The sequence below is a fragment of the Theropithecus gelada genome, chromosome 16, assembly GCF_003255815.1.
Source record: "Theropithecus gelada isolate Dixy chromosome 16, Tgel_1.0, whole genome shotgun sequence".
Taxonomy (NCBI): domain Eukaryota; kingdom Metazoa; phylum Chordata; class Mammalia; order Primates; family Cercopithecidae; genus Theropithecus; species Theropithecus gelada.
Genome location: NC_037684.1, coordinates 16,038,482 through 16,065,278, shown reverse-complemented (window position 1 = coordinate 16,065,278; position 26,797 = coordinate 16,038,482). Strand labels below are relative to the sequence as shown.

Here is a 26,797-nt window from a genome sequence, read left to right as displayed (position 1 = left end):
CTTACTACCAGCTGACCATGGCTCCTACCATGGAGACAGTGGAACACCCCTGCCTGGAGAAGAGTCCTGTCTTGAAGACAGGGCTGATGGCTGGACAGAGACCTGGTAGGCCTCATCACAATGGCGGCTGTCACCTATTTTTTTTTCTCTTTGAGATGGAGTCTCGCTCTGTTGCCCAAGCTGGAGTGCAGTGGTGCAGTCTTGGCTCACTGTAACCTCTGCCAGGTTCAAGCGATTCTCGTGCCTCTGCCTCCCAAATAGCTGGAATTACAGACATGTGCCACCATGCCCGGCTAATTTTTGTATTTTTAGTAGAGATGGGGTTTCACTATGTTGGCCAGGCTGGTCTTGAACTCCCAGCCTTGGGTGATCTGCCCACCTCGGGCTCCCAAAGTGCTAGGATTACAGGCGTGAGCCACTGCACCTGGCCAAAGAGTGTTTGTTTGTTTGTTTGAGAGAGAGTCTTGCTCTGTCACCCAGGCTGGAGTGCAGTGGCGCGATCTCGGCTCACTGCAACCTCCACCTCCCAGGTTCAAGCGATTCTCATGCCTCAGCCTCCCAAGAAGCTGGGATTATAAGCATGTGCCACCACGTCTGACTAATTTTTGTATTTTATTTTATTTTATTTTTTGTAGTGACAGGGTTTTACCATGTTGGCCAGGCTGGTCTCGAACTCCTGACCTCAAGTTATCCGCCCACCTTGGCCTCCCAAAGTGCTGGGATTACAGGCATGAGCCACCACGCTCTCACCAATTAGGCTTACTCACTGCCAGGCATTCATCTAAGCACTTTGCATATATTAATCCTGCACTAAAATGGTCATCTCCTTTACAGTTGGGGACATCAAGGCAAAGAGAGCATAAGCATCTTGCCCAAAGTCACACAGCTAGTAAGTGACTGAGCCAGACATCGAACCCAGACAGGCTCCAAGTCTGTGTGCTCTGCTGTTTGCTGTGCTGCCCTGCCTCAGGAGGAGGAGTCTGGTGGCCCCTTCACACATTGGCCAGGGAAGCTATGTTGAGGAGGGACGCCCCCCTTCGCTACATTTCCAGCAGTGGAGGGGTGATCATTTCCCACTCTGAGCAGTGGGGTGCTGGGCAGCTGTGGGCACCTGTGGAACAAGGAGCTCTGCCACGTCTTTGCTTGGCCCGAGGCCCTGTGAAGAAGCCTTGAGCCCTGCCAGGACACCTGCCTGGTTCGCTGCAGTCTTCCCACCAGCACCCTCTGCTGAGACAGTCCCCTACTTGATAACCCAGCCCCTGGTTTCCCAAGGAAGTAGCCTGTCCCAGGTGACCCCTGCCTCCTCAGAGCCTGAGGAGAAATGCCGAAGACAGGGCCACGAGGCCACTCTGCCAGGCTTCTCTCCCCTGTACTTCCCAGCCCTCCCAGGTCCAGCCCCAGAGGGTCGTATCCACCAGGGACCGCCTGGTCCTCAGGTGCCTCCTGTGTCCTACGAAGGGCCTGTCCTGGAGACTGCCTATGCCCTCTGTCACCACAGCCTTAGACTCAGGCCACCAGGATGCTTCTTTGTTCTCCAGCAGCCCCAGCTGGGGTGGCCCTAGTCCACCCAACACATGCACAACACATGTGTACTCAACACACACATCTACATGCACCCAACACATGTACACAATACATACACTCAACATGCAACACATACACAATACATACATACACTTAACACACATCCACATACACTCAACACACAACACACGCAATACGTACATACATTCAACACACAACACACACAATATGTACATACACTCAGCACACATCCACATACACCCAACACATGTACACAATACATACACTCAACAAAACACACACACACAACACATACATATACTCAACACACACATCCACATACACCCAACACATGTACACAATACATATACTCAACAAACACAACACACAACACATACATATACTCAACATACATACAGATATACCCAACACATATGCACAACACATAATACACATGTACTCAATGCACACATCCATACACCCAACACATGTACACAACACGTTCAACACACCCAACACATACATCCAATACATACATACACTCAACACACACATCCACATACACCCAACACACATACACCCAACAAACACACATTACACACACACCTGACACACATACACTTAACACATACACACCCAACACACACACCCCTTGTATCTGTGCTTGCCCATCTCCCACAAGCCCAGCCACCAAGAAGAGACCTGACCGTGGGAACTCAGTATCAGGGGCCTGTCTGCCAGGTCATATGGAAAACATATTTGGCAGGTGAGGGTTGACTGGTGAGGCTGGACGGCCTAATAGAACAGGAAGGGGATGATGAGGAGCAGGTGAAGGGGGCCAGGAGGACCGCTGTACAGGATGCTGGTGCAAGCTCCGTCCCCTCCCCACCAAGAGGCTCCCAAGGGGCTAGGCCAGGTGTCGGCATGGCCCTGGTGTTTCAGATGGAGGGCACAGAGGCAGTGGGGTGGTGACTATGGAGCTGCTGCCTGTGCTGTGTGAGGGACAGACCGGGCAGCCCTGCTTCTTCAGCCCCTCTTCTCACACCCTCCGTCTCCAGGGTGGAGATAAAATTCCAGCCCTCAGCAACGTCTGATGCTCCACCTCCAGCAGGAGCCTTTATCTGAGATTAAGGATAATGGATTTCCTTTCTTGGATAAGTATTTTTTTTCTTCCTCTTTCAGACTTTTTGTCCAAAATGCACTCAATTCCAGAAAATGGACCTTTTTTTAACAAGTCTTTTTATTGACTACACTCCCCTCCCCACTTCGTTCCTCCTTCCCCCTCCCCCAAGTCTTTCCGTGCTTCAGAGGAAACCTGCTGTTTTAAGTGCACGGTAAGGAGTGCAAAGGAATGACTCGCCTGCATCTTCTCCCTCCAGCGTCCCCTGGGCCTTGCTCTTACAGCAGCAGAAGCCTCGGTGTCCTGGGGGTTGGGACAGAGAGAAATAACTTGACTTCTTCCTTATTTTTCTTCAGCAATTTCTGCCAGGACCCTCATCTTCAGAAATCTAGATCCTGCCTGGAAGAAATGGGGAGAGGACTTGGTTGGGGGTCCCTTCCTTGGTCTCCCTCTGGGTTCATTGCTGCCTTCTGGGGAAGGGAGGGCCTCCAGTCACCATGCATGGTCTCCATGGGCGCTTGGAGACCTGCAGCCAGGGACAATCGTACATTTATTTCACCTGGATCTTTCTTTTTCCCCCTTCAACAGCCCTATTACCATATTTAAATGCAAGTATGTCTCTTTTCATTGACATTTTAAGTAGCTTAGCCTGACCTTTTTAGAGTAGCATGTTCCCCTTTGAACTTCTTTCCCTTCAGTAGTACCGTGTAGCTAGGACAATAGTCTTAGAGTTTAGTGGGCTTCTAGTTCGCTCTGTTTGGGGGAGCTTTGTCTCTGCTTTCTTCCCTCCTCTGCTCCCTGCCCTTGACGGTGCATGTCTTCCTCTCGTCCTGTAGAAATTCCTTGTTTAAAAGGCTCAGTGGCTAAAGTTGAGCAGCCCTGCTGGGGGCTGTTGATTCAGTTTGCGGCTGGCTTCTGGCACATCATTTAAAACCACAGTCATTGGAAATGGGTCTTGGGGTCAGGCCTCCAAGCATCTGCCTGGATGGCAGAGGATGTTTGTCTTTATATGTATGGGAGTGTATCTGTGTGTGTCCCAGCGCGAGGCTGTGTGTGCACGTGCTGGTGGCTGAGAGAAACCCGGGAGGCGGGGGACTTGGCATACTTCATCTGGAATCTGCAGCTACAAGAAGTTACCTTGGCCCTTCTGACTATTGTTCCCATTGCTGGGACAGCCTTGCTGCCAGGTGCATTTTTAGATAGCATAAAGCCTTGATCAAGAAGAACTCCAGGGACCCCTAGGAAACCCTCTAGTGCCAGTTTCATCTGGTCCATGGGGCTCAGACCAAAGAGCCACATCTAAATTCCCACAATTGCCTCAGGAGGTTGAAACACTGAGAGATCAAATAAAGCCACAGGGCTCACTCCACATAGACCCCTGCAGCCCCGCGCTCCCTTTCCCGTCTGGCTCCATGTGTATGCAATCACCTGGGACCCCCAAATGCTTCACCCTTGGGCCTGGGATTGTGATGCTGCTGACTTGATGTTTTGACAAAAGTCTGGAGTTAAAAAGGCCACGCTAACCTGCAGAGCCTTCAGAGAACAGCTGGAATTAAGCCAGCTCCTGGCCAAGGTGCCTGCTCTGTCAAGAGGCCGTCCCAAGTGCCTCCTGCCTGTGGCACGGGGCTGACCACTCTGCCACGATCTCTGCAAGGAGCGGTGGGCCAGCCCAGCCATGCTCAGTGCTACTGAAGACAATGCCAGGGGAGCCACTGTGTGTCAATGCAGGGTCAACAGGGAGCTCAACCCCGCTTCTCAAGAAAAAAATTCCTCCTACAATTCTTGAATTATTGTTGTAGGCCTTCTAGAACCAGCTTCTGGGGTGACAAATGGGTGAGAATCAAATGCACCTAAAGATGTTGTGCCTTCTAGAAGCCTGACAGCCACTACTCTGTGTCCCTCTCAAAAGATGCCCTGTGAAAATCCCTTCCCACTCCTGTCTTTGTGTGGAGGGCGGGGGTTGTGTGGCCCGTGACCTAGGTCTGTGCCTGGCCCTTTCGAGGATTCCTCCGTGACACAGGCTCCTCTCTCTCCTGGCCAGGCTTCCCAGCAGCGGCTTACGGACCAGTGGCAGCAGCGGCGGTGGCGGCAGCAAGAGGATCAGGTAGGAAGGTGTATGGGACAGGCGACTCCCAGGCATGCCCCCAGTGTGCAGGGGGAGGTCAAGGCCCTGTCGGATCTGTGTGGCTGCATCTGTCCAACACCACTCTCACCACAGCCCCGGGGAGGGGGTGGACAGGGAGGCGCGGGCAAGGCCTGGCCACCCAGGGCACTTGTAGTGGGGTCAGTCACAGTCATGGGACTGCAAACCAAAGGCAGATTATTATTCTCTGTTAGAAAAAAAAAACAAAAACAAAAAAAACCTGAGTTTCTTTTTGACTTTGACCGTCCCGTCACCTGACAACTAGCTTCAGGTACCTGTGGTCATTTCCCTCCTTGGCTTTTGCTAATTCAATAGGCTCCCTTCCTTGGGTCCCTGAGCCAGCCAGAGAAATGCTAGGCTGTCCCCTGGGTCCCTGCTGCACTGGCAGGTGGGCTTGCTGGATGCTGGCTAAACCCCCAGAGCCCCTGAAAGCAGCCATAGGGCCAGCACTGAGCCTCAGTAAATGAAGCTGCTGTTTCCGGAGCCACTGTGCCTCCCAGACTCTTCTTAGCCAGACTCCTCAGCTCCAGCTGCCAAGGGAATTGGGCCTTCTGTCCCGTGAGGTTGCTCCAGTCCTTCGGTCTCCAAAGCCCACCTTTTAGATGCCTGGAACCCCTCAAGTGACATGGGAACACTATCCCAGCATTACCATGGGATCAGGCCAGAGCTGGGACATGTCCAGGATGTCCGGGGTCCCTTTTGTCCCTCTCCCCAAAATGCTTTCTGCCTTTCCAGGCGAGCAGGGCTTCCGCTGTGCACTGGGCTCCCTCCGTACCCCTGCTCCCTGAACTGAGTGGTCATGGTTTGCAGCTCTTGCCCCCTACGCCCCACGGACAGGGCTCTGGAGCACCCAGGAAGCGCCTAGTTTGATGTCACAGGGCTCTGAGGAGGGTGGGGCTGGGCAGGGTGGGGGGCTGGTGAAGGTACCAGGAAATAGAGCATTAAAAGCCCAGAGGGCAAATGCCAAGAACCCACACCCTGGGTGATGAAAAGTTGGCACAGTGAGGCCCATTAGAAAACTTCAGTAAAAATCCGTTCCATGCAAACTGGCACTGCCTCAAGCTACAAAGGACCCACTCCCCCGAATCATCCACTGGGGTTTTGTTTGGAGGGGGCTAGGGAGTTCTCAGGGGTTGCCGAGGGGCAGTTTGCCAGAGAGCTGGCAAGTGGGCAGACTGGCAGGCAGGTCCAGAGAGTGGGGCCCCCTGCCTGAGCTTCTGCTCACCACAGCCAGTGTCCAAAGGCCCCACCTGCCCTCTGGCCAGTGTCCCTCGGTCCCCCCAGCCCTGGGCCCTGGGGGCGGGGTGCACAGCTGCCTCGTGTCTCCCTGTGCCATTTAGTTTTTTAACTTGAGTGCTTTTTGGTATCATTATAAACAAGCCTCGGCCCTACCTGTGCCTGGGGTTGGGGAAAAGATAAAAGAAAACTCTTGAGATTTTTGAGTGTTGTTGGTTGTTGTTTTCTCCGTTCAGTTTCTTTCTTTTTATAACTTGGATTATGAAACTAAACTTTAACCCGAAATTAACCCTGCCTCTCTCCCCACCCCACCCCGTTCTCGTTGACTTCATGGCAAGTTTAAAGGGCAGCATGGGGTTCTTTATGAATCTGAGAGCCGTAGTCGTCTCCCACGGTCTGTGCCCCCTTCTGCCACCCCACCCTCTCATGGACCCCCAGAGCCAGGCGGGAGTCCCACCCATCCCTCTAACCCCTAACCCCCAAGGTCATCTCCAGCCACACATTTTTTTTTTTTTCAGGATCAATGGTGTTTGATTTGTAGCCATTTCCATCGGGAGCAAAGTCTCTCCCAGCCCATTCTAGGTCAGCCATGCTCATCGCTGCACTGTTAGTGAACTGTATTCAGGAGTGTGCTCCCAGACCACCTGCCCACACCAGCCTGGGTTAGCGCAAGGAGTAAATCCTCAACTCCGAGGTGCCTGCCCCGCCCCACAGGGTGCAGGGTCAGCCTAGAAGCTACAGGGCAACCCCACAGTGCTGCCGGGCACGGGTGTCAGGGGCTTGGGATGTGCCCAAGGGCAATGACTAGACTGTATCCACCATAGTGAGAGCACTGCCTAGGCAGGAAGACACCTGCCTGTTTGTAGCCAGGTTACCCTAGTTCCTCAGCCCCACTTTGGACCTGAAACAGGGTTACAGGTTTGGGAAAGGAAGCACTCTGCCTTTCTTTCTTTTAACGCATTCTGCCAGTAAGGGGACTGTTACCTCACACCCTCTAGAAAATGCTCGGGAAGCCAAGCCTAATGGGAGGGCCAATTATTTACCTGTGAGTGGCCTCTCAGTGGCAAAAGCTCTTTGCTCTGAATTTCAAGGGACCACACAGACTCACTTGGGTGTATGCATCAGTCTGGGCCACAGAGGGCTTACTGGGTGTTGATGGCCTAGTTTCACCTTCCCTAGCTCCTGAAGCCCTGCCTTACCCACCCCAGTTCCTCCCCAGGGGAAACGGATGCTCCTGCAGCCTCAACTACTGCAGGTCGGCACGAGCTCAACTGCATTCCCTTATAGGGAAACACAGGGAGACATTCAGGGAGGGTCTGTTGAGTACCTACCCTGAACTTGGTACCGTGCTAAACCCAGCAGGCAACTCTAAACAGTAGGAGACGTGGCCTCCGCTCCCCAGGGGTTCTCAGGCTTTGTTCAGGGATCAGACATCATCCTATGGAGGGCCCTTTTTTTGTCTTTGATTTTTGTCTAGCTCCAATGTTTGAGGTTTTTTTTTTTTTTTCCTTCTATTATGACTTATACGGGGAGCTTCCTGAGGTGAGAAGCACTTGCTGAGGGCCGTGGGGTGGAGGCAGCTTCGTTTTTGCTCAGGGTAGCAACTTGGAACCGTCAGGGCTATGGTGTCAGGGTAGGAGGTCTGGGTTTGGAGCCTTGAGGTCTGTGCCCACCTCAGCCAACTCCTCTGGGCCAGCCTGCCCCCCTGTTCCTAATTCCCCCAGGACCTGAGGTGAGCAGGGCTCAGGCGACCCCACCAGGTGAGGTCCCTGCCGACTCCTAGATAACTTCACTATCAGTGGTCACTTTTCTTTTTCCCTTCACCTGGTAGTTTGAAATGTCATCTTTTCTTGTGCTCAGTCGAGAGTTTGTTTGTTTATTTTGATCGTATTCATTCAGTTCCAGTGGCCCCATCCTGTCCCACCCAAACCTCAATTCAGTTCGACAGAAGCCTCCCCCGACAGTTGAGGGAAGTGGTTTGGATATTCAGGGTATTTTAGTTTGGGGTGACATTATGGGTGGGTCCGTGTATCAATCTTAGAGCTTCTGAGCCCCTGGTACCACCCCGTCCCACCTCTCCCCACCCACCCAGCCCCAGCCAGGACCCCTTACTGTACTTTATACTTGCCAGCTTTATTCCAATCTAGTAACATGAGCTCCTGATGGTGGTGGTGAGTGTGAGCAGTCATATTTCTGTTGTCTTTTCTCTTGCTTGGTTGGGGCTGCGGTGAGAGTGTCTCTGAGGCATACTTTCCCGCCTCTCTTACGCTAGGATCTGCACACCTCCTCTCAAACACTCTTCTGAGCACGCTCAGCGGGAAGGTTTGTCCACACCTATTAATCCTCTCTCAGTGTCCAGCTTCCTGTTAGTACCAGCTGGTTTGCATGTTTTTGCTTGTTCAGATGAAACAGTTCAAGAAACAAACTCATATCCAACTCTCAAGAAATGTCTTTTTTTGTACACTTTCGTTTTTGATTTTTTTTTTATTAGTTACAACTCCAAAACACCTGTTGTCCAGTAAAACATTTCACACCTCCCCTGCCTGTTCTTAGATTGTATGTATCTGTGGGACTGAACTAAATGCATGCACTGTAGTAGATGTACTGGTAGCCGTAGCTGTAGTTGTAGTACATGCATTGTTGAGTTGATATTACAGGGTCTTTGACGGCTCGGCACAGCACGGCCGTCTGAAGGATAGTGCGGGGACCAGGAAGAGAAGGGGCTCCATATTTTCAATGTTTCCAAGGGGCTTGGATCCATGTTCTCACCATCAGCCACCACCACCTCCCCTCACACTCCCCGCTCCCCCGGTCCAGAACTGGGTCACCACCCTCAGCTCTAGCCTTCCCCACTGAGATCTCTGTTGATATTGTCCAATTATAGTGCAAAAATGGAACCAGGATTGGAAGGAGTCTTAAAGGTCTTCCTTGTTCTTGTCTTTCTCATACTATTCTTGAACAGAGCAGATCTTTTTTCATTTCTTAAGGCCTACCAGCAAGACTCCTTCGAGCCCCTCTACTCCTTGAGTCCTTTGGCAGGTCACAACCAGCCCTTCAGGGATACGGGTCTATGTGGCAGCCCTGTCTCTATGGATTACTTCTTGGGGGGTGGAGGGGAAATGAGACACGGTAAGGAAGGGATTGAGATCTTGAGATCCTTGGTCTGCAGACAGGGAATGCACTTGGTCCTAGTGAATCACTGCCATTTGTTTTTAAGGTTGGTGAAGTTCAAGTAGGGTAAGAGTGGTGACATTCTTAGCATGGAGGTGACTGGCACAGTTTCATGGAGACAGGAAGGGAGGTGTGCTTGGAACATCCAAGAGGAACCACCCCCAGTTTCCTCCAACTCCCCAGGAAGGCTCCCTAAAGGGGAAAGGAGCAGTCCTGCAGCCTGTGCCCTTAGAACAGGAGCACATGCAGCCAGTTTGGACACACTATCTTCCCTACATTTGTGGTGACAAGCCATAAGGGAGTGCCAGAGGTCTCTCAGAGCTTTTGGAGGTGTCCCCACCCCTTACATGTTGATGCCGAGTGAGTAGTGCCTGCCTCCTGGAACCTGCTCTTTCAGTCAGGGTGTGGTGGCTCTGCCCAATGCTGCAAGAGCATTGATGGAACACAGGTGGGATCTGAACCTTCAGGGTGCAGGTTATCTACTGTGGGAGACAGAAGCCCAGGAAAACGTCAGAGTCCATAAAGTCCCCTGAGAGAATGCGTAGAGATAAAGCAAAATGGTAGTGCTGTGGAAAGAATCTACCAAGTTGTGGAAATTGGTGGCAGAATCGGAATGAACAAGGATTGAATGTGAGTTAGGCCAGTCTGCCCCCAAACAGAATGAGGGCACCAAGGCCCAGGAAGATAAATCTGGAAGGAGCTGTTCTTCTAGCTTGGCCTGCATGGGGGTGCGGGTGGGGGAGGTGCACAGGGAGATGGCTGGAACTGTCAGGCTTCAGGGCTGCTGAAGCTGCAAATTGACCTGAGGCTGGGGAGTAAGAGAAGAGGGTAGGGACAGAAGGCAGGGAGAGCAGAAAATCCCCTCCCACTGGCCTAAATCCCAGGTCTGGTTCTGCTAGGAAAATGGCTTTGCTGCCCTGTGGCTGGAAATTCTAAGAGCTCCAGTTCCAGTTGGTAAAATGAGCAAAAGTAAAATGCAAGTCAGGGGATGGAATAAATAGTTTAACTTGAACCAGAAAAGAAATTGCTTTAGGGAGGAGAATAGATCTCAAGAAGTAGTCATGCCCATCCCAATCTCCCTTCAAGATGTTTTCTGTGTTCCTGCTGCAAGCCTCTGCCTTATATATGTTAGGGGCTGGGGGACATGAAAGATAGTATCCGACATATACTCTTCCACTTGCTGGAGGGATCCTGGAGCTATTTGGGTCAGTTGCACCATAAGCTTTAGGGTTCCCAGGTATTGCTTTCAACATGTATTAAGGATTTGTTTTGTGCCAAGCACCAAGGAATATAAAGGCAGATGGCACTTGTAGCCTTCGGTGGCCTGAGACTCTAGTCCTGTCCTCTGAAAGTCCGTGTTTCCCACAATGCACTGTTTCTGGCCTGAGAATGACCACTGTCAGCTTCATTTAAAAAAGGAAAATGGATCAATGTGTGCCTTCATTTCTGAAGAGGGCTTTCCTGCACTTCCATGAGCAAGATTCATGGAGGGGGGCGGCGAAGTGGGGGATGCAGTGCAGCCATCTCTGCTTTCTCACCCAGCCTCCCTGTGCTAGCAGCAAGCATCCGCTGGGGGCTGTGACCGCAAGATGGTCCATCTGTGGGTAAGGTCATGGGGACACCCTTGTGCTAAGATAAAGCCACATCTGTGGCCATGGAATCGAGCCAGTAGTGGCCCAGGGGGAGAACAAATCTCTGACCCATTAGGGCCAACCACCACAACCAGCCAGACTCACCAAAGGATCTTACCTGAACACACGTCTCTCAGTCCACTGCTGTGTGTTCTGGGGATGGACACCTCGTTTCCCAGTTTGTCATTAAAATGTTCATTTCTGGGACAGCCAGGACTTTTTACCATAAAGAGTCCAGCATTGGATTTAAGTAACCCCAGTGAATTTATAATAATGCTCAGAGCTGCCCGCTGCTGACCTCAGCTTCATTCATTTTCCAAGGGCTTTCAGACCAACCCTGTTGAGGATAAAATACATCAGCTCTAATCAATAATTTTGTAATAGAAATACTGTGCACTTGATAAATCAACTCTAGTGCAATTAGTGACTAGCCTTGAAGCCCAGACCTAAGTATAAGTTAATCCTAAAGTGAATGGAGTGGGGGAATGTTAATGGTCTTTTAAATCAGTGGAATTATTTTCAGTGGTTGACACATCTCTGCCTGCCCCCTGAGCTGGTTGGTCGTTGCTCTTGTGTCGGCTCAGGAGCTCAGGCCCAGCTGTCTGGAGCAGGGGTGGAAAGTGTGGTGGTGTCCTTGGTAGCTCCATAAGGGCATGTAGAGCACAACAGAGAGGGGCCTAGAGACCCGCTCCTTGCACCCTGGGCTGGGTGGGGGTACTGCAGGGTCGAGGAAGCCCCTAAAGCTGGTCAACGTGTGGGTTGGTGAGAATCATCCAGGGAGCATGTGCCCAGGTGTATCATTCATGGTTGCTTGTGTTTTGCTGAGGTTTTTTTATTTGGATGGTTGGTTGGTTGGTTTGTTGTTGTTTTGAGACAGACTCTCACATGTTTCCCAGGCTGGAGTGAAGTACAGTCTTGAACTCCTGAGCTCAAGTGAACCTCTTTCCTCAGCCTCCCAAGTAGTTGGAACTGTAGGTTCATACTACCGTGCCCGGCTTTGGTTTTTTTGTTTGTTTGCTTTTTGGTCTTTTGCTTGTTTGTTTGTTTTTGTTTTTGGTAGAGACAGGGTCTCACTATATTGTTCAAGCTGATCTCAAAACTCCTGGCCTGAAATGATCCTCCCACCTTGACCTCCCAAAGCACTGGAATTACAGGTGTGAGCCACTGTGCCTGGCCTCTGCAGAGTTTTGACGTTCAGATATACACCATGATGTATATTACCATAGCCACCCTGTGAGACAGTCAGGAAGGCAGAAGTTTGTGGCCTGGTTTACAAGCATGTTTTTGTTTTGTTTTTGTGAGAAAGCTGGGCTACAGAATGGCTACGTGACTTATTTTAAATCACACACCTGGTTACCTGGGGAGCAAGGCTTTGGTCAAAGGTGAAGAATCCTGGACTTGAACCCAGGTCTTTGGCCCCCTTAAGTAGCCCTCTGGAGAAGCCGTGTTTTTTATGAGGGACACACCTGCCCCCCAGGACACCGGGCACAAGCAGGAATAAAGACCGTGTAGGGATAGCCCAAGTAGCCTCAGCTTCCAGCTCTATATAGGCCAAGCACTCAGGCTCTGGCCTAAAACCTCATAGTCTGATCTTTCAGATGTAGATTTCAGAACTGGACCTAGGGGACATCTGCCATGGAGTTGAATGTGGCAGATATCTATTAAGTGTGTAACAGTAGTAATTATTGTTATATGTGGTAGGTGTGGTAGGTACTGTCCTAAGCCTGATTCAAGGGTGCTTTTCACTGTATCAGAAACCTGCCAACACTGATTAAACACTATAGGTTAATGTTACAGGGAATTAAATATTATGGGGGATTTATTGGCTGACATCCTGGAACCTCCATAGAAGAGTGGGGTTCATGCCTGGATTGTTCGGGGATCTTTTTTCTGCAATTCTCTTAGCTCTGTCCTCCTTCTCATTTCAATACTGTCTTTATATTGGTTTTCCTCATAGTGGCAAAATGATTGCAACAGTTTCTGGCATCGTACCATCCTGTCCAGAAGAGGGGAGTCAGATGGTCCAGAATTCTAGGAAAGTCCAGAGCTTTGTGCTGCTTGGCTAAGGCTTGGGTTACAAAACCAGTCACTGAGGGTGGGATCCATCACCCTCTAAGTGGAATGGCTCTTTACACAGTGGGGTAAGGATGGATTCCCAAAGGAAAACCTGCGTGCTGATAAGAGGGGAAATGGAAGAATGATGCTGGAGAGACAACCAGTGGATGCCCACTACAGCCCTGGAAGTTCCTGGATAAATACTAAGAGTCTCTATGCCCTTGAAGATCTCCCAACCTAGTGTGGAAACTAATGGGTAATTACAATAGGATGCTGTAAGCCGGGTAACAGAAGCCTATCCAACATACAGAAGTAGCACAGAGGAGGAAGTGGTTAGCTTTGCCTGGGAAGTCAGGGAACGTTTCACAGGGGAGTGAATGTTTCCACTTTTAAAGGACAAATAGGAGCTCCCCAGGGGGCCAGGGAACATCATGGGCAAAGCCACCAGACCCCAGGACAGTGGAGTGAGGTGGAGGCCCTACAGATGCTTTATTCCGGCTGGAGAATAAAATGCAACAGGGGAGTAACTGTAGGTAAAGCTAGAGAGCTCGGCAGAATCAGAGCAGGGAACCCTTGGTACTAAGCTAAGAAGACTGGATTTACATGGGCAGGGCCCGTGAGACCATGGGAGGCCTGAAACTAGGAACTGACATCAGATTTGTACGTTTGACAAGCTTTGACAACATTGTCCAGGATGGATTCAAGACGCAGGACTGAGGTGGGAGGACGAGTTACAGATAATTCATGTGCATTCTTAAACACTCCATAGATGTTAATATATAGCTGCTCAAGAAGCAGTAGGCCTTTTGCTCTTATCCATAAGATGATTAACTCTGGATCACGCTAGGGGCTGGGGTGGGATGCAGAATAATTCCATGGCATGGTCCTTGCCTTCAGCCAACTTTCAGGCTTCTGGAGAAGACAAAAGTATACAACCGATGTGAGAGCTAGCCTTTAATAAGGATAGATTCCTACATGGTCAGAGAGTACCAAGCAGGCAGGAAGCTTGGTGGAGGAGGCAAGACATGACACAGGCCTTGGAGAATTTGGAGTGGGAGCTGTCTGCTAGGCAGGGAATATGGGCTTGAAGAGATAGAGATAGTCAAAGTTCTGGGAGATCTTGAAAGCCATGTTGATATAGTCATAGGAGAGGGAGGTTCGTATTCTTCGTGGAAGTGAAGCTCAGCAAGGACAGAGCCATCTAAAGAAGATAAGCCTGGCTGTAGCTCCACAAAGAACAGTCTCACCCCTAATCCTGGGGTCTGGGGCTGGGCTTGTGACCTGGAGCAAGGGGTGTGGAATGAGAAGCATTGAGAAAGCAGACACAGGAGGGCATTCCATGGCAAATCTCTGCCTTAGTTCCCCTGTTTTCCTTTGCTTCTGCCAACAAGCTGTTATTTATTCCCTGCTTGGGGCTATTGCTTCCCATTCCTTTGCCCTTGAGGTGGCCACTGTCCCCTTTCTTTCTGCCACTCCACTTCCCTCTGTCCTTGTCTTTGCCCTCTCTGTCAAAATTCGGCTCCAAGTGCCAGGAAGCCATACCGGATTCACCCTACCTGGGGCACCTCCTCCTCTGCTCCATGTCCTCAGCCCTCTTCCTCATCGGTGAGCTCTCCTGAATGAAAGGTGGGATTATGGGTCCTTGGAAGATATTTTGCATATATCCGTGGGTGGCACCTGCTTTCCCCAACAATGCAAACCATCAGGCCTCCCCGCGGCAAAGTCAACCTAGTCCTCATTCTTCATATGGATGAGTAATTACTATGCAATTAGAAAATACAGAAAATAAAGGGGCCCTTTGTTCCTGGTTGCTTATTAATATTAATTTTTTAAAACAGGTCTCCCTTCCCAGCTTGGGATCCTACAGAACAGGAAGCAGACGAATAATGCTTTTGAACAGCTGTGATGGGCTGTTGAAATTAGATCTGTCAGGGAATGAGAACACCACGATGGCAGCCACTCCATGGTATAGGCTAAAAGGGTTGAAGGGAAAGGTATCTTGTAAGTGGTCAATAGAATGCTAGAGACACATCCTAGCCAATTTTAATACAATAATGATAATAGATGTTAATAATGCTAGCTCACATGTATTATGAGTGAGCCAAGTATCGTGTCAAGTCCACCAGCCTTACCCTATTTAATTCTCATAACCCTATGAAGTGAGCACTAATCATTCTCATTCCCATTTTAAAGATTTAAACACTGTAGTTTGGAAAGGATAGTAGCTTATCTGAAGTGGCAGAGACAGGATTTGAGCCTAAGCCTGTCGTCATTCTGTCCTCGGATAAGCCACTATCAGCGGACGCTCCATCGCACCAGCCCTGCGATGGCTGAGCCAAGCTCTACAACCTTAAAACAGACACTCAAGAAAAAAACCACAGCTGCTCTTAACTCAATTCTCCATTATCCTTGGGGGAGGAGATAACCCCAAATCATTTACGAGTGGCCTCAGGAGGCAGTATAAGTATTTTTTTGCACCTGCTCCTGCTGTTGCAGACACTGCCTGGCTTTGGCTGAGATTTCTGATCAGGTTTCTGGTCCCTGAATGCACTCAGACCAATGTCAGACAAAGGAGGCCGCGAGGAGGCGTGGTCGGGTAAGAGGAAGCCAGCCTGAAGAGAATTATTGGAAGGAAACCTTTAGCTGAAACAAGGCTGAGGGAAGTTAGCCAATGCCCAGAAGAAACTAGGCGATGGAGCACGGGCGGGCTTCTCTGGGAAGACAGACGTCCTCTGTAGGGATGAGTCAACATTCTTTCCTGTGGGCTGCGAGGACCGCATCTGGAAGGTCGCTGGGAAGCCCCGCCCGGCCTTACGACTGGGAGGTGATTGGCTGCCCAGTTGCTGGGGCTTTGCTCTGAGCCAGTGGCGGGGGGAGGGGCGGGGCCAAGGCGGGAGCCGCGGGCTTCTTGGCCAACCATCCTGCAGGGAGGCTGGGCACCCGGTACCATGGCAACCGCTAGCAGGGCCTCATTTGTTTTGTAGATGAGTAATTACTACACAATTAGAGAAAGCTAAAAATAAAGGGGCCCTTTGTTCCTGGTTACTTATTAATATTAATAAAATGGTCTGCCCAGGTCTGTGGTAAACATTTGATGCCTGGGTGCCTGTGGCAGAGGCTATATAGCCGGGAAAGGCAGCCCAGCCCCTCTTGCCTCTCTTTCGGAAAGTTATTTCTGACTGTATCCTGGAGAGGGTGGGCTTCTGACCTTGGAGAGAAGAGGAGGGGCTCAGCATGACAGACGTGGGATCCAGGATGCCCTGGAGTCGGGGTCAGTCCCTGACTCGGGTGGAAAGGTGGCGGCAGCGTCACCATCCTTCAGAGGAAAGACAGACGCACAGCAGCAAAGCAGACACCATGGACCAGTGTCAGAGAAGACCCCTAGTCCAGTTTTGCTGTGTCCTTCTGTGTTTTCTGGCTTTGATTGATCAGCTCCAGGTGTGTAAAATAGTCTTTAAGTCTTCAATGGAGGTAGCCCCCAAGACTCCAGTGACTCCCCTCCCGTCTGGCTTAAAGGACACATTCGGTTCAGGCTTGGAAATGATCTGCTGGAGGTTTACACTGTTCAGGGTTGTCCCCGTGGCTCCGCATGCCCTGGCCTTCGAAGTTAAAGCAGCTGAGAGGCTTGCTTTCTATCCCTTCTGCCTCCTAGAGGGAGAGGTTGCCTTGTTGATTACTCCAGTGAGGATGATTAACAGCTTAAAAAAAAATAGAGGCAGCATAACAGCATAGAAGGCAGAGTAGGGAATCAGAAGACTTGGTTTCAGGCCTGCTTCCACCTTTATCTGAAATGAGGATTTCAGATAAAGGGTCCTTGGGGGCCATTTCAGTTCTACAGCTCTGTTTTGCTGCTGTTTCCAAAGCTCGAAATCCCTTTTCCTTGGAGATAGGAACAGTGACAGTGACAGTGCCTTAAGATCTGAGAAAACAGGCCAGGCACAGTGACTCACACCTGTAATCCCAGCACTTTGGGAGGCCCAGGCGGCTGATCACTTGAGGTCAGCAGTTTGAGACCAGCCTGGGCAACATGGTGAAACCCCATCTCTCCTAAAAATACGAAAATCAGCCAGGTGTGGTGGTGTGTGCCTGTAGTCTCAGCTACCTGGGAGACAGGCAGGAGAATTACATGAACCCGGGAGGCCTAGGTTGCAGTGAGCCAAGACTGTGCCACTGTACTCCAGCCTGGGTGACATAGCAAGACTCCCTCTCAAAAAAGGGGGGTGGGGGGAAAGAAAAAAGATCTGAGAGAAGTGAGTGGAGAGAAAGCCAAGAGGTTCCAGGTGATAGAAAACTTGGTGGGAATTTGAAAACAGTCAGCCATGAATTGTTTAATGTATGAAGGCAATGGGAGGAACAGAAGCCGTTCCAGAACTGTGTATCATTTTACACATCTGTCCTCAGACTTCCATCCTTGGGTGTGGTTGATTAAATCTCTTAGGGTTTGATTCTGTGTGGATGGTATTCATGAATAATAGTGGACCTGTAAATAGCTGCTGTCAATGAGCAAATCAACCCAGAGACTGAGGCCAATGCTGTGGCTCTTGAACGTTACTCTCTGTTAGGATCACCTGGGGAGTTTTTAAACTGTGCAGTGGCCAGGCTGCATCACAGACCCATCAAACCAGAATCTAGCAGGCTGAGCCTCAGGCAGGTGCAGTGTGTAACACTGGGCCCAAGTATCTCATGTTCTTGCTGGATGTAAAGCTCCATAACATCTCTGTGGCTGTCACTGGTACCCCAGCCTCCTCTAACTGGGAGGTGGGGAGGTGGGGCTGGGATCTCTAGCCTGCTGCTGTGGAGCCCACAGCTCTCCTGCCTCCATTGGTCTTCCCAGCAGGGTCAGGAAGGCCACCCTCCAGGGTGGACCAGAGGGACCCTCCTGTCTCTCTCGAGGACAGGCCAGTCCTGGCTGAGATTAAGGGCATGTACAAATAAAACTAGCAGCCTGCAGCAACCGTAAACAGAGAAGCAGCCACCCTCCTTGACTGACCAATGGGGGCCTTTTGGTAAGGTCGGAGTTTGTTTGTTATTAAAGACCTAATTAGAAACATGAGAGGGAGCTGAATGGCTCTGTGCTTGGCTAATTAGTGACATGTATGCGCTTGCTTTGAACTTCAAGGACACAGAACTATTAGTGCTTACATCAAAAATGGATTAGACTCCTGTGCCTTTATAATCATTAAAGATGAGCTACTCAAGTGGAAAGTCTTTTGTGTGGGTCCTCAAGGGGCTGCCCCTGGGATACTTTCCCCACCCCACCCTGCCCCCTGCCTGCTAGAACCCCAGCAGTGAGTTTTCTATTAGATATGATTGGGCAATAAATACCGTTCAGCCCTAGGGCATGCGAGCTCCCCAAAGGCCTTGGCTCTCAGCAGAATGGAGTGGTCTTTTAGGATTGAGATCAGCTCTCTGGGTGGCCCCCTGGGTCCAGGCACCTTCCTGGGGTTGGGGAGGGGAGTTCTAGCGGAGGGCCCAGGGTTGACCAGGGCTTACTTTCGCTCTGGCAGTGCCCTCTCTGCTTCCAGCCTGACCCCACCAGTACTGCAAGTCTGCTTGTTCTTTGGTCTGTGGCATAGGGGAGAGTGACCTAGTCATCAGGAGAGAGGCAGTCCTGTATCTCTTGGGGCAGTCAGATCCTGACCTCAGGGTACCCCCACCCTGATGGAAGAGATGTTTCCACTGCCAGGGGGCTCCCAATTTGGAAAGGGCAACAGGGTCCATCCCTCAGGAGCTTCTACTCCAAGGTTGGAGAATCTGTTCTGTGTTCTTGAATTTGCAATTTCTCTGGGGCTAAGAAAGATCCAAGTAAACAGAGGAAACCTTGTCAAAGTATGATTCCAGAAGGGATACCTGAGCAGCATAATTCAAAAAGCATGTGCCTTCAAGTTAGAGCCAGATTTGGTCCTATCTGAGACACTGTGTGGCATTGGACACATTTCCTAGCTGCTCAAACCCTTGGTCTCCTTATCTGTAATGGGGGTTACAAAGCTGCTCTTACAAGATGTTCGGAGCATGAAAAAAGATGGTGTGAAACACCTACCAACATGCCTAGCAACACGGTAGGGTCTCATAAGTATGGGTTCCCTTTCCAGCCTCATACCTGCAGAAGCCGCAGCTTCTAGAACTTTGTGCTTCTTGCCTCATTGGTTTTCACCTCCAGGCCCTGTTTTGTCCCTGCTAGTATCAGGCCTAACGGGGCAGAGTGACATCTAATTCTTACACAGCTTCTCATCATGATTGAGAGGACCACGTTAGGCTGCCTCATAAGTCTGTGGTCCTAGCCTTGGATTTCATAGTGTTTTCTGTTAGCAGTAGTCTGTCGTGCAGAAACTGGGCCTGCAGTGAGTGGAATTACTTATAAGACACAAGGAAGGATCTGAGCCTCCTGGCCAGAGGCAGGCAGGAAGGTGGTTTTCAGGTTGGAAATTGGTGCCCAAGCACACCACAGAGCAGCAACATGAGAGGGTGGCTGGAGATGTGGGGAAAAGCCAAACTGGCTTCTTTTTTGAAAAAAGAGATGAATGTGCTTCAAGGACAGAGGCAGTCACTGGATCAAAGCAAAGCAATGCAAGGGACATTTTCAGGACTGAACTAGTAGAAACTTGGAGCCACCAAACTGTAAGAGAGAATAGGGAGTTGTCTCCGGGCAGCAAACTCCCTGTCTATTTCCTTTGGAGTCTCAGACCTGGGAGGGCTGGATGAGGAAGCAAGGGCTCTGGTATCACCCAACAGGGGCCACCTCTCTGCCTTTTCTCTGCTGAGTGGTGATGGTGGCATCTCGCCTCCCCACAGCTACGTGCCCAGCTGCTGGGTGGCTCAGTGCAGCATGGCATGGGTGCTGCAGGTTCCGAGGAGCCTCCTTGTCTGTTAGTCCTTGCAAATTCTAACCTGTGTGGGCCTGGAGTCTGAAGCCAATTAATTTAAGGAAGAGGCAGAAGGATGTTAGTGTTAAGACACCGCCTGCTTCAGCCAAACCGTAACATGTGTCTCCCGGGTTGGTTTTCCCTCCTCTTCTGAAGCGCTTTAGAGGCTCAGGGTAAGGTGTTGTTGAAACATCCGTTCACGGTGGAGAGGGATCGGGAACACCATCCTGTGTTTGAGGCTTGAAGCCTGGTCTGGTGAAGCCTGGCAGATAGTTCACACAAGCAGGACAAGCCCTGTGCCAATGCCAGGCAGGAGTGACATCTGGTCACCGCACAGGGCCCCAGTGACTGCCTCATGGCCTTTCCCTTCCCAGGGCCCTCTGTGCTTGCCTCCTGGAAACCTGCAAACAAACTCAGTCCCTCAGGGCCCTTAGGGGTTGAGAGAAATGGGAACTGACCTCAACTCCAGAAAGTTCTTTCCTTGGCCTCATGACAAGAGCCTAGTTTCTCTGGCCACAAGGCCACAGCCCATTCAAGGCTGCTCCATCCCCAGAATTTGCACCATGGGCAGACAGCAGTCAACCACTAACAACCATCCTCCCTCACCCACCTTCCCAACCCACCAGCCTAGAACCCACCCGGCCTGGCCCTTTTGGAGCTTGAGATACACTTACAGAATCAAATCAGGGCTGATAATAAAAACGTATCAGGAGGGCCGGGCATGGTGGCTCACGCCTGTAATCCTAGCACTTTGGGAGGCTGAGGCAGGTGGATCACCTGAGGTCAGGAGTTCGAGACCAGCCTGGCCAACATGGTGAAACGCTGTCTCTACAAAAAATACAAAAATTAGCCAGGTTTGGTGGCATACACCTGTAATCCCAGTTACTCAGAAGGCTGAGGCAGGAAAACCACTTGAACCCAGGAGGCAGAGGTTGCAGTGAGTCAAGAGTGCACCACTGCACTGTTGAGATTATATCTCAACAGAAAATGCATGGTCCTAGCCAGAAAGCCTTTCTCAGATGGGTTGGTTCTGGGTGTTTGGAACTTTCTCCCTACACTGATCTGAATGGTAGTGTGCTTCCCCAGCTTTACCACTCACATGTTATAGGAGAGTTTTAGAACGGGCTAATAATGATACTATCTCCTGAGGGTTTTAGGGGAGTGTGACTTGACCAGAAGCCAAGATCTTTCAACAAAATAATTCACAAGTGTTAAGTGCTCATGTCCATCAGTTCGCTACTTGAGACAGGCCAACATTAACCAGTAGACATTATCAGCACCAACCTCAGTGGTCTGAATCAGGTTAAGTTTTGAGAATGAGCAGAAACTACAACTTATCATAAGACTGGCGCCATTGTCACTGACATTTGGAATGTCTGTGTGATGCTGGCTGTCCTATCAGCCCAGTGCGTGCCCAGACACTCACCATGTGTCCCGTGCAGCATGTAAGAGGAGCCAGGCGACTCCAGATACATCAAGACTAGCATGATGTTGACACCAGGCTGAGTGTGTACCTCTCAGTCATATATCTCTTTGTATATGCAGACAGTGAAAAAGAAATCCCATCACATTGCTCTGTTAATCCTCCCCCAGTTTTAAAGTATTTCCCTTCTGAAATAGCCTGAATTTCAGCAGAGCTTTAAAAACTATATTGTGTATAAAATTGACTGTCCCTGCATCTGGGTGCCTGAACTGATTTGCTTTTAATTTAGCATGTCATACAATTTTCCCGGGTTGGACATCGTTGCTGATCTTCTCTACCAGTCTCTCCTACCTTCAGGCTAAGCTCTAGAAGGAAAGCTTGAGCCAAGGATTGCTGGGACATAGCTGGCCGGGCAGACTCCTGGAGTGTAATCCTACCTTGCTCTGTTCGAGACATGCCAATTCATAACCGAGTATTCTCCTTCCATTATCAGAAATAGATTTTGTCTTTTCATGCTTACCTTTCGCATTTGACCATCTGCAATTATTTACAGTGGGCACTGTTTTCAGAGGACACAGGAAGGAAACTGCAGAATGGGATCCCCAATTCTGTTCCCCAGGAAGGCCTCTGGCTGCCCAGTTGCCGAAATTCAGAGCCCTCCAATAAAGAGTAGCTGGCTGTTCAGAGAGACTCATGCAGGCCCTCACTGTTGACAGTCAACTGGCATTGTGGAGCCAGTGTCCACTAAGGAATGGCAGAAGGTTGCTATTGCTCTTTGGAGAGTATGCTCTCTGATCGGGAACATAGGGCTCCCTGAGAATCCTGAGAGTTCCCCACCTGCCTGGAGGAATTTCTTGCTAATAAGGGAGATAGAGTCCTATGACTGTGGAGTTTTAAATTAAGGCAGATACAAGCATGATATAGACAAGGTGAAGGTAGAGGTGAGTGTTGGAGAGTGTGATAACTTTATTTAGTTTCTTTAAATTTCTCTAAAACAAAAACTCCTAAAAATTCAGCGTGATGAATTAACACAGCCTCTGCCCTCATAGACTATTACACAGGCTTATGACCTCTCCTGTTCTCAGTCCTCCATCCTGTCAGGACTGGGGGTTGGGAATGGAGGCCGTGACACCAGTCAGCCCAAATCCCTTCTGAATTGGCCTTGGCAAGGGTGGGCCTCCATTGCATTTGCCTTACCCGAGCCACATGCACGAGCTGGGCAGGGGAGGGTCTTTCTCCCGGAAATGTGCTGGGGCCACTGTGGTCTTCGGCCTGAAATGAAACCTGGCAGCAGCGGATAATTCACAAAGCAGATGACTGAAATTGTCTTGAGGGCTGGCCCTGGCTTTTGCGGAAATGTGAGACCCACCGAACTAGGAGCTGGGTCTAGGGCTGAAACTTGGTGGGCCCCTGGCTTGTCCCAAATATATGAACTGAGCTCATCTGGAAAATATTTTGTAAACAGTTCCTTTCTCTGGATCAGTAATAATCCAATTTTCAGGCCTTAGAGCCAGAGGTGCCCTCTGAGAGGTGCCCCCCTCATTGTCCTGGCTCTAGCTTTTTGCCTCGGGTCCAGTGGCATCACTTAGGGACAACGCAAGAATTATTGGACTAGACTTCCATACCTTTTCTAGACCTACAATGAGGCTGTTCTGACTCCTGCCACTTCCCTACCCTCCATGCCTAATTCCACTCTCAGGCCAGTCCCTTCTCACCACAGCTGGGCAGAGTCACATGCTGGCCAGACAGCAGGCATCTCTCCCATCTCGTTTTAGAACCCTAAGGGAAAGATGCTCGGTAGTTTTGGGTCCAACCCTTGCAGGTGAGAGTCTTAAGCCTGCAGCATCCGTCTCTGTTAGGATCTCCAGGATAAGATTCTCGGACTTTCCCAGGTCAGCCATCAGAGTATTTTATTGATGGGCAGGAAGTTTCTCCTTTTATCCCATGTGAAATGCCACCAACTTTCATTCAAGTGCATCTCCTCTTGCCATCCTCGGTGAGATTCGGTGTCCTCGCTTTTCTGACCCCCATTCCCAGGAGTTCTTTCTTCAGGCCCAAGGTGATTAAATGCACCAAATGGATAAATTGGGATTTTTGTAAGTCACCTCCTGATTCATATGGATAGTGAATTGCATTTTCCTATATCAGATTTTCCTAAATCCACAGGTGGTACCTGCCTTATTGGGCTCTGCATACATAACTATTTCAGAAATAGGGTGTATTTGTTTTAAACTTGACAAGTTACAGAACACTTTCTCTTTTTCATTCCTGAAGCAACCCCGTGAGTCAGATTGAATAAGGAAAGCATCACTCACTTGCTACAGATGAGGACTTGGGCTTGTGAGTGGCTTCTTAGCCCAAGGCACCTGACTGTAAGAACAGAGCTGGGGTCACAGTCAGGTCTTCTGCCTCCGAGTCCAGTGTTCCCTTTCTCTACATCATTGCTGCCTCTCTGTGGGTGCCACCTTGACTGGGAAAGCCCAGAGGATATTGGGGAGTGAGGATGAAGGGCAAAGAGAAACCTGCCTGGGATTAAAATGCTGCCATGGATGCTGCTAATGAAATGAACCTGATCACCACAATGAGCCCCCAAACTGCCATCCTAGAGCAGGGCTTATCCCAAGCCACTTAACGCTCATAGCTCCTGCTGCAAAAATGCCAAGACGTTTGCAAGACATTGTCCTCTTCTGGGACAGGAGTCATAATATCCAATTTATAAATCTCAGCACTGTTTATTTATTCAACAAAGTGTACTCCCTGCCCCTCCCCCCCGACACACACGCACACCCTAGCTGAGCAGTAGACAAGGTGCCCTTGTCCACTAAGAGCCACGTCCCATCTTCTCTTCCCGAGCTGATCCTGGTATATGGGACCGATTCTGGCCCCCCAAAATAAGTCTCCGTGCCTGGGGAAAAGGCACCCTTCACTTAGATCACTGAGAATCGACTGGAGAATGACTTCCACAGAAAGCACCCTCAGGTCAGAGATTTGGCTTCATGCCTTCCCCCCTACCCCTTGCAACCCCACTCTCTACGTCTCCTCTTAGAGGGAGACAGCGTTCTCAGATGAGCCCCTTTCCTGTGTAGCCAGCCAGTGTTCAGTATGTGGAGTTACGCTGACTTCGCGAAAGAAGAAAATTACTTTGTCCCTAATGTCTTCCCATGTCAGACAGCAGGAACAGCTACTGACAAGTTTATGTGCCAAGTGGCAGTCCCCATTCTCTCCTAAGCAGCCAGAGCCGTTGCTTTTTATGAGTCTTCTCAAAGATGCATGAGTTTCCAGATGGCTTGTTCGGGGACTTTAACATGCTTTCTGGAGCCTGGGTCTTCTGCTTGCAGAGACAGACACACACAAGTGTTGACTGTGGAAAATAGAGGCTCCTCTCTTCCGTGTGCCCGGCCCTCAAGGGTGCGGGTTCCACTGCCCAGAAGCCTAGCTGGAGACAGGGGACCAGCCCAGAACTGGGCGCTCATTGCCTGCCGGCTGCGCCCTCTAGTGGGGACCCAGCAGCCCTGTCTTTCACCCCTGGCTGGGGGACATCTGCAAGGTGACTTTGAGCTGAGGCTCCGGCATTGTGATGAGCAAGTGCATAATAAAACAGGACTTGGGATTTGAAAGCTGCATTCTAATACAGTGTCTTCTCCACGGTGATTTTAGTGTCATTTGATGGAGGATGACTGAGCAAGGAGGGGTGATATAGACCTAAGATGAGCTGCTTATTGTGAAATTCCCTTCAGGCCAACTCAGAAGCCACAGGCCTCCCCGCACACAGGAATGGGAGAGGTTGCCAGGGATGGGCATAACACCAACAGCCCTTCTGTCTTCTAAGCCTGCAGAAGGGGGCATTTCTGGACATCACCCTTCTGTGGGCACGCTACATCCTGTCTCCGAGACTGCTTCTGCTGGCTAGGTTAGTCTCTAGGTGGCTCTTCTGTTGGAAGAAACGGAAATCTAAACCTGCTTCTCCCCACCCACTAGTTAGGTGAGCCTGCCCAACACCTTCCGGGGTTCACATCCGGCCAGACAAGAAAGAAGCCAAAAAAACTTTCTTTCCATCAACCACTGCGCCTCCTCATGCCCACCCCATCCTATTAGCCTAAAATGGAACAGGCTAATTAATTCATTTGTATAGGGAGGGATTTCAGCTGCCTGGATAAAACCAGGAGTCCACTGTCCAAGCTTCTTCTGTTTTCCTGAGCTCAGAAGAAAAAAATGTGTTAGACTAAGATAATACCGCCTTTTGAATATCTCGGCTTGATATTTGCCTCCATGAGTGAGAGGGCCAAGTGTTATCTGCAAGTTGAATCTTCTGTATTCAAAAATCTCTGATCCTTTTGTCTGCGAGCGCATTCCCAGATCAGCCGTTCACTTGCTCTCAGCCTCTGTAATTTATTTTTTTTCTTTTTCTCTTTAACCTGCTCTTTCCATTGGCCAGTTTATTCATTTTTCAGCTACAGCTTCAAAGGGGCTCACCTTCGGGCTTCCCACCCCAAGGGCATCCGGCGGCTACAGTTCTGTTTTCTCTGCTGAGTCAGGAGCCAGGCCCAGCTTGATTTGGTCTCTCGTGTATCTTTGTGTCTCTGTCTCAGTCTCCTGCCAGTGTGCCTTGGGTGCCTCATCAATCTCTTCCCATCCCTGTGACAAGTGGGTGAAAATCAATCCACTTCTGGCTCTTCCAGGCCCACCAGAACTGAGGGCCTCAAACCACAGGTCTCTGGGCAAGGGAGGGGCCAAAGCCAGGAGTGACCCCACCTGCATGGATGTTCTTTGCCTCTGCCATTGAAGGCAACTGGTCACAGGGAAGAGGGGGAGAGGCCAAGGGAGGCAGAAGGGAGAAGTGATTGTTGCCAGGAGCAGCCCTTTGGAGCCGAAGATCTAAAAATGTGACTCTCAGAATGTCTGGTTCTTTAATACTGGTTAGCCGTAGACCAAAGTTGGCCAGCCCAGACTCACCTTGAGGCTTAAAAATCAATAAGAACTTCCTTTTACAATTAAAAAAAAATATTGTTTTCCATTTTGGAAAAGAAAATAAAGTTTAAACTACTAAGGGGAAATAAAGGTGAACAAAATTAACCTAGTTAACTGGTTGACAGGCTGCGGCCCTCATTAGGGTCAGAATGATGAGATTGGTGGGGGGCCGAGGCAGTGTCACCTTCCGCTGCCCCCCGATCTGCAGCCCCACCACTCTCTGGATTTGTGCGTGTCAAGTCCCCTCTCTGTATACATCCTGAGCTTGCTGTTCTCAGTCTGGAGTTGACATTGCAGGATAACCAAGAGAAAGCAGGCATTTTGATCAGCTATGGTTTAGCTATGAATTGGTTCAGGCGGTATGTTCTGCATTCATACTTCTTTGTCTTTTTTTTTTAAACAAAAGGAAAAAAAGGTTTAAATCCCCCCTTTCCTTCTCCTGCAGGAGGTGAGTGTGTGGGTGTCCTGTAGAACCATTGGCTTCCACCCCAGCTCTGGCCCCAGCCTCCAGGTTTACCATTCCCCCCCATCCCTCCCTCCATCCCCTTCTCTCCACCCCAAAAGGAAACTCTCTGCCGCCATCATTACTGTTATGTCAAGATGCCCAAACTCTCCATGACATATCCCATCCTCCGACCACGTTCAGTATTGATGACTTTCATT

The 26,797-nt window shown here is 50.1% G+C and overlaps 1 protein-coding gene across 3 annotated transcripts in view; it reads left to right on the top strand.

Moving 5' to 3' along the window:
• The window catches only part of MSI2 (musashi RNA binding protein 2), a 430,970-nt gene that overhangs the window by 393,677 nt on the left and 10,496 nt on the right, over window positions 1-26,797 (top strand). For all 3 annotated transcript variants that reach the window (XM_025361542.1, XM_025361540.1, XM_025361543.1), the window contains one exon: window positions 4,686-4,748. In XM_025361542.1, the coding sequence (XP_025217327.1) occupies window positions 4,686-4,748 (63 nt within the window). The remainder of the gene's footprint in view (window positions 1-4,685; window positions 4,749-26,797) is intronic.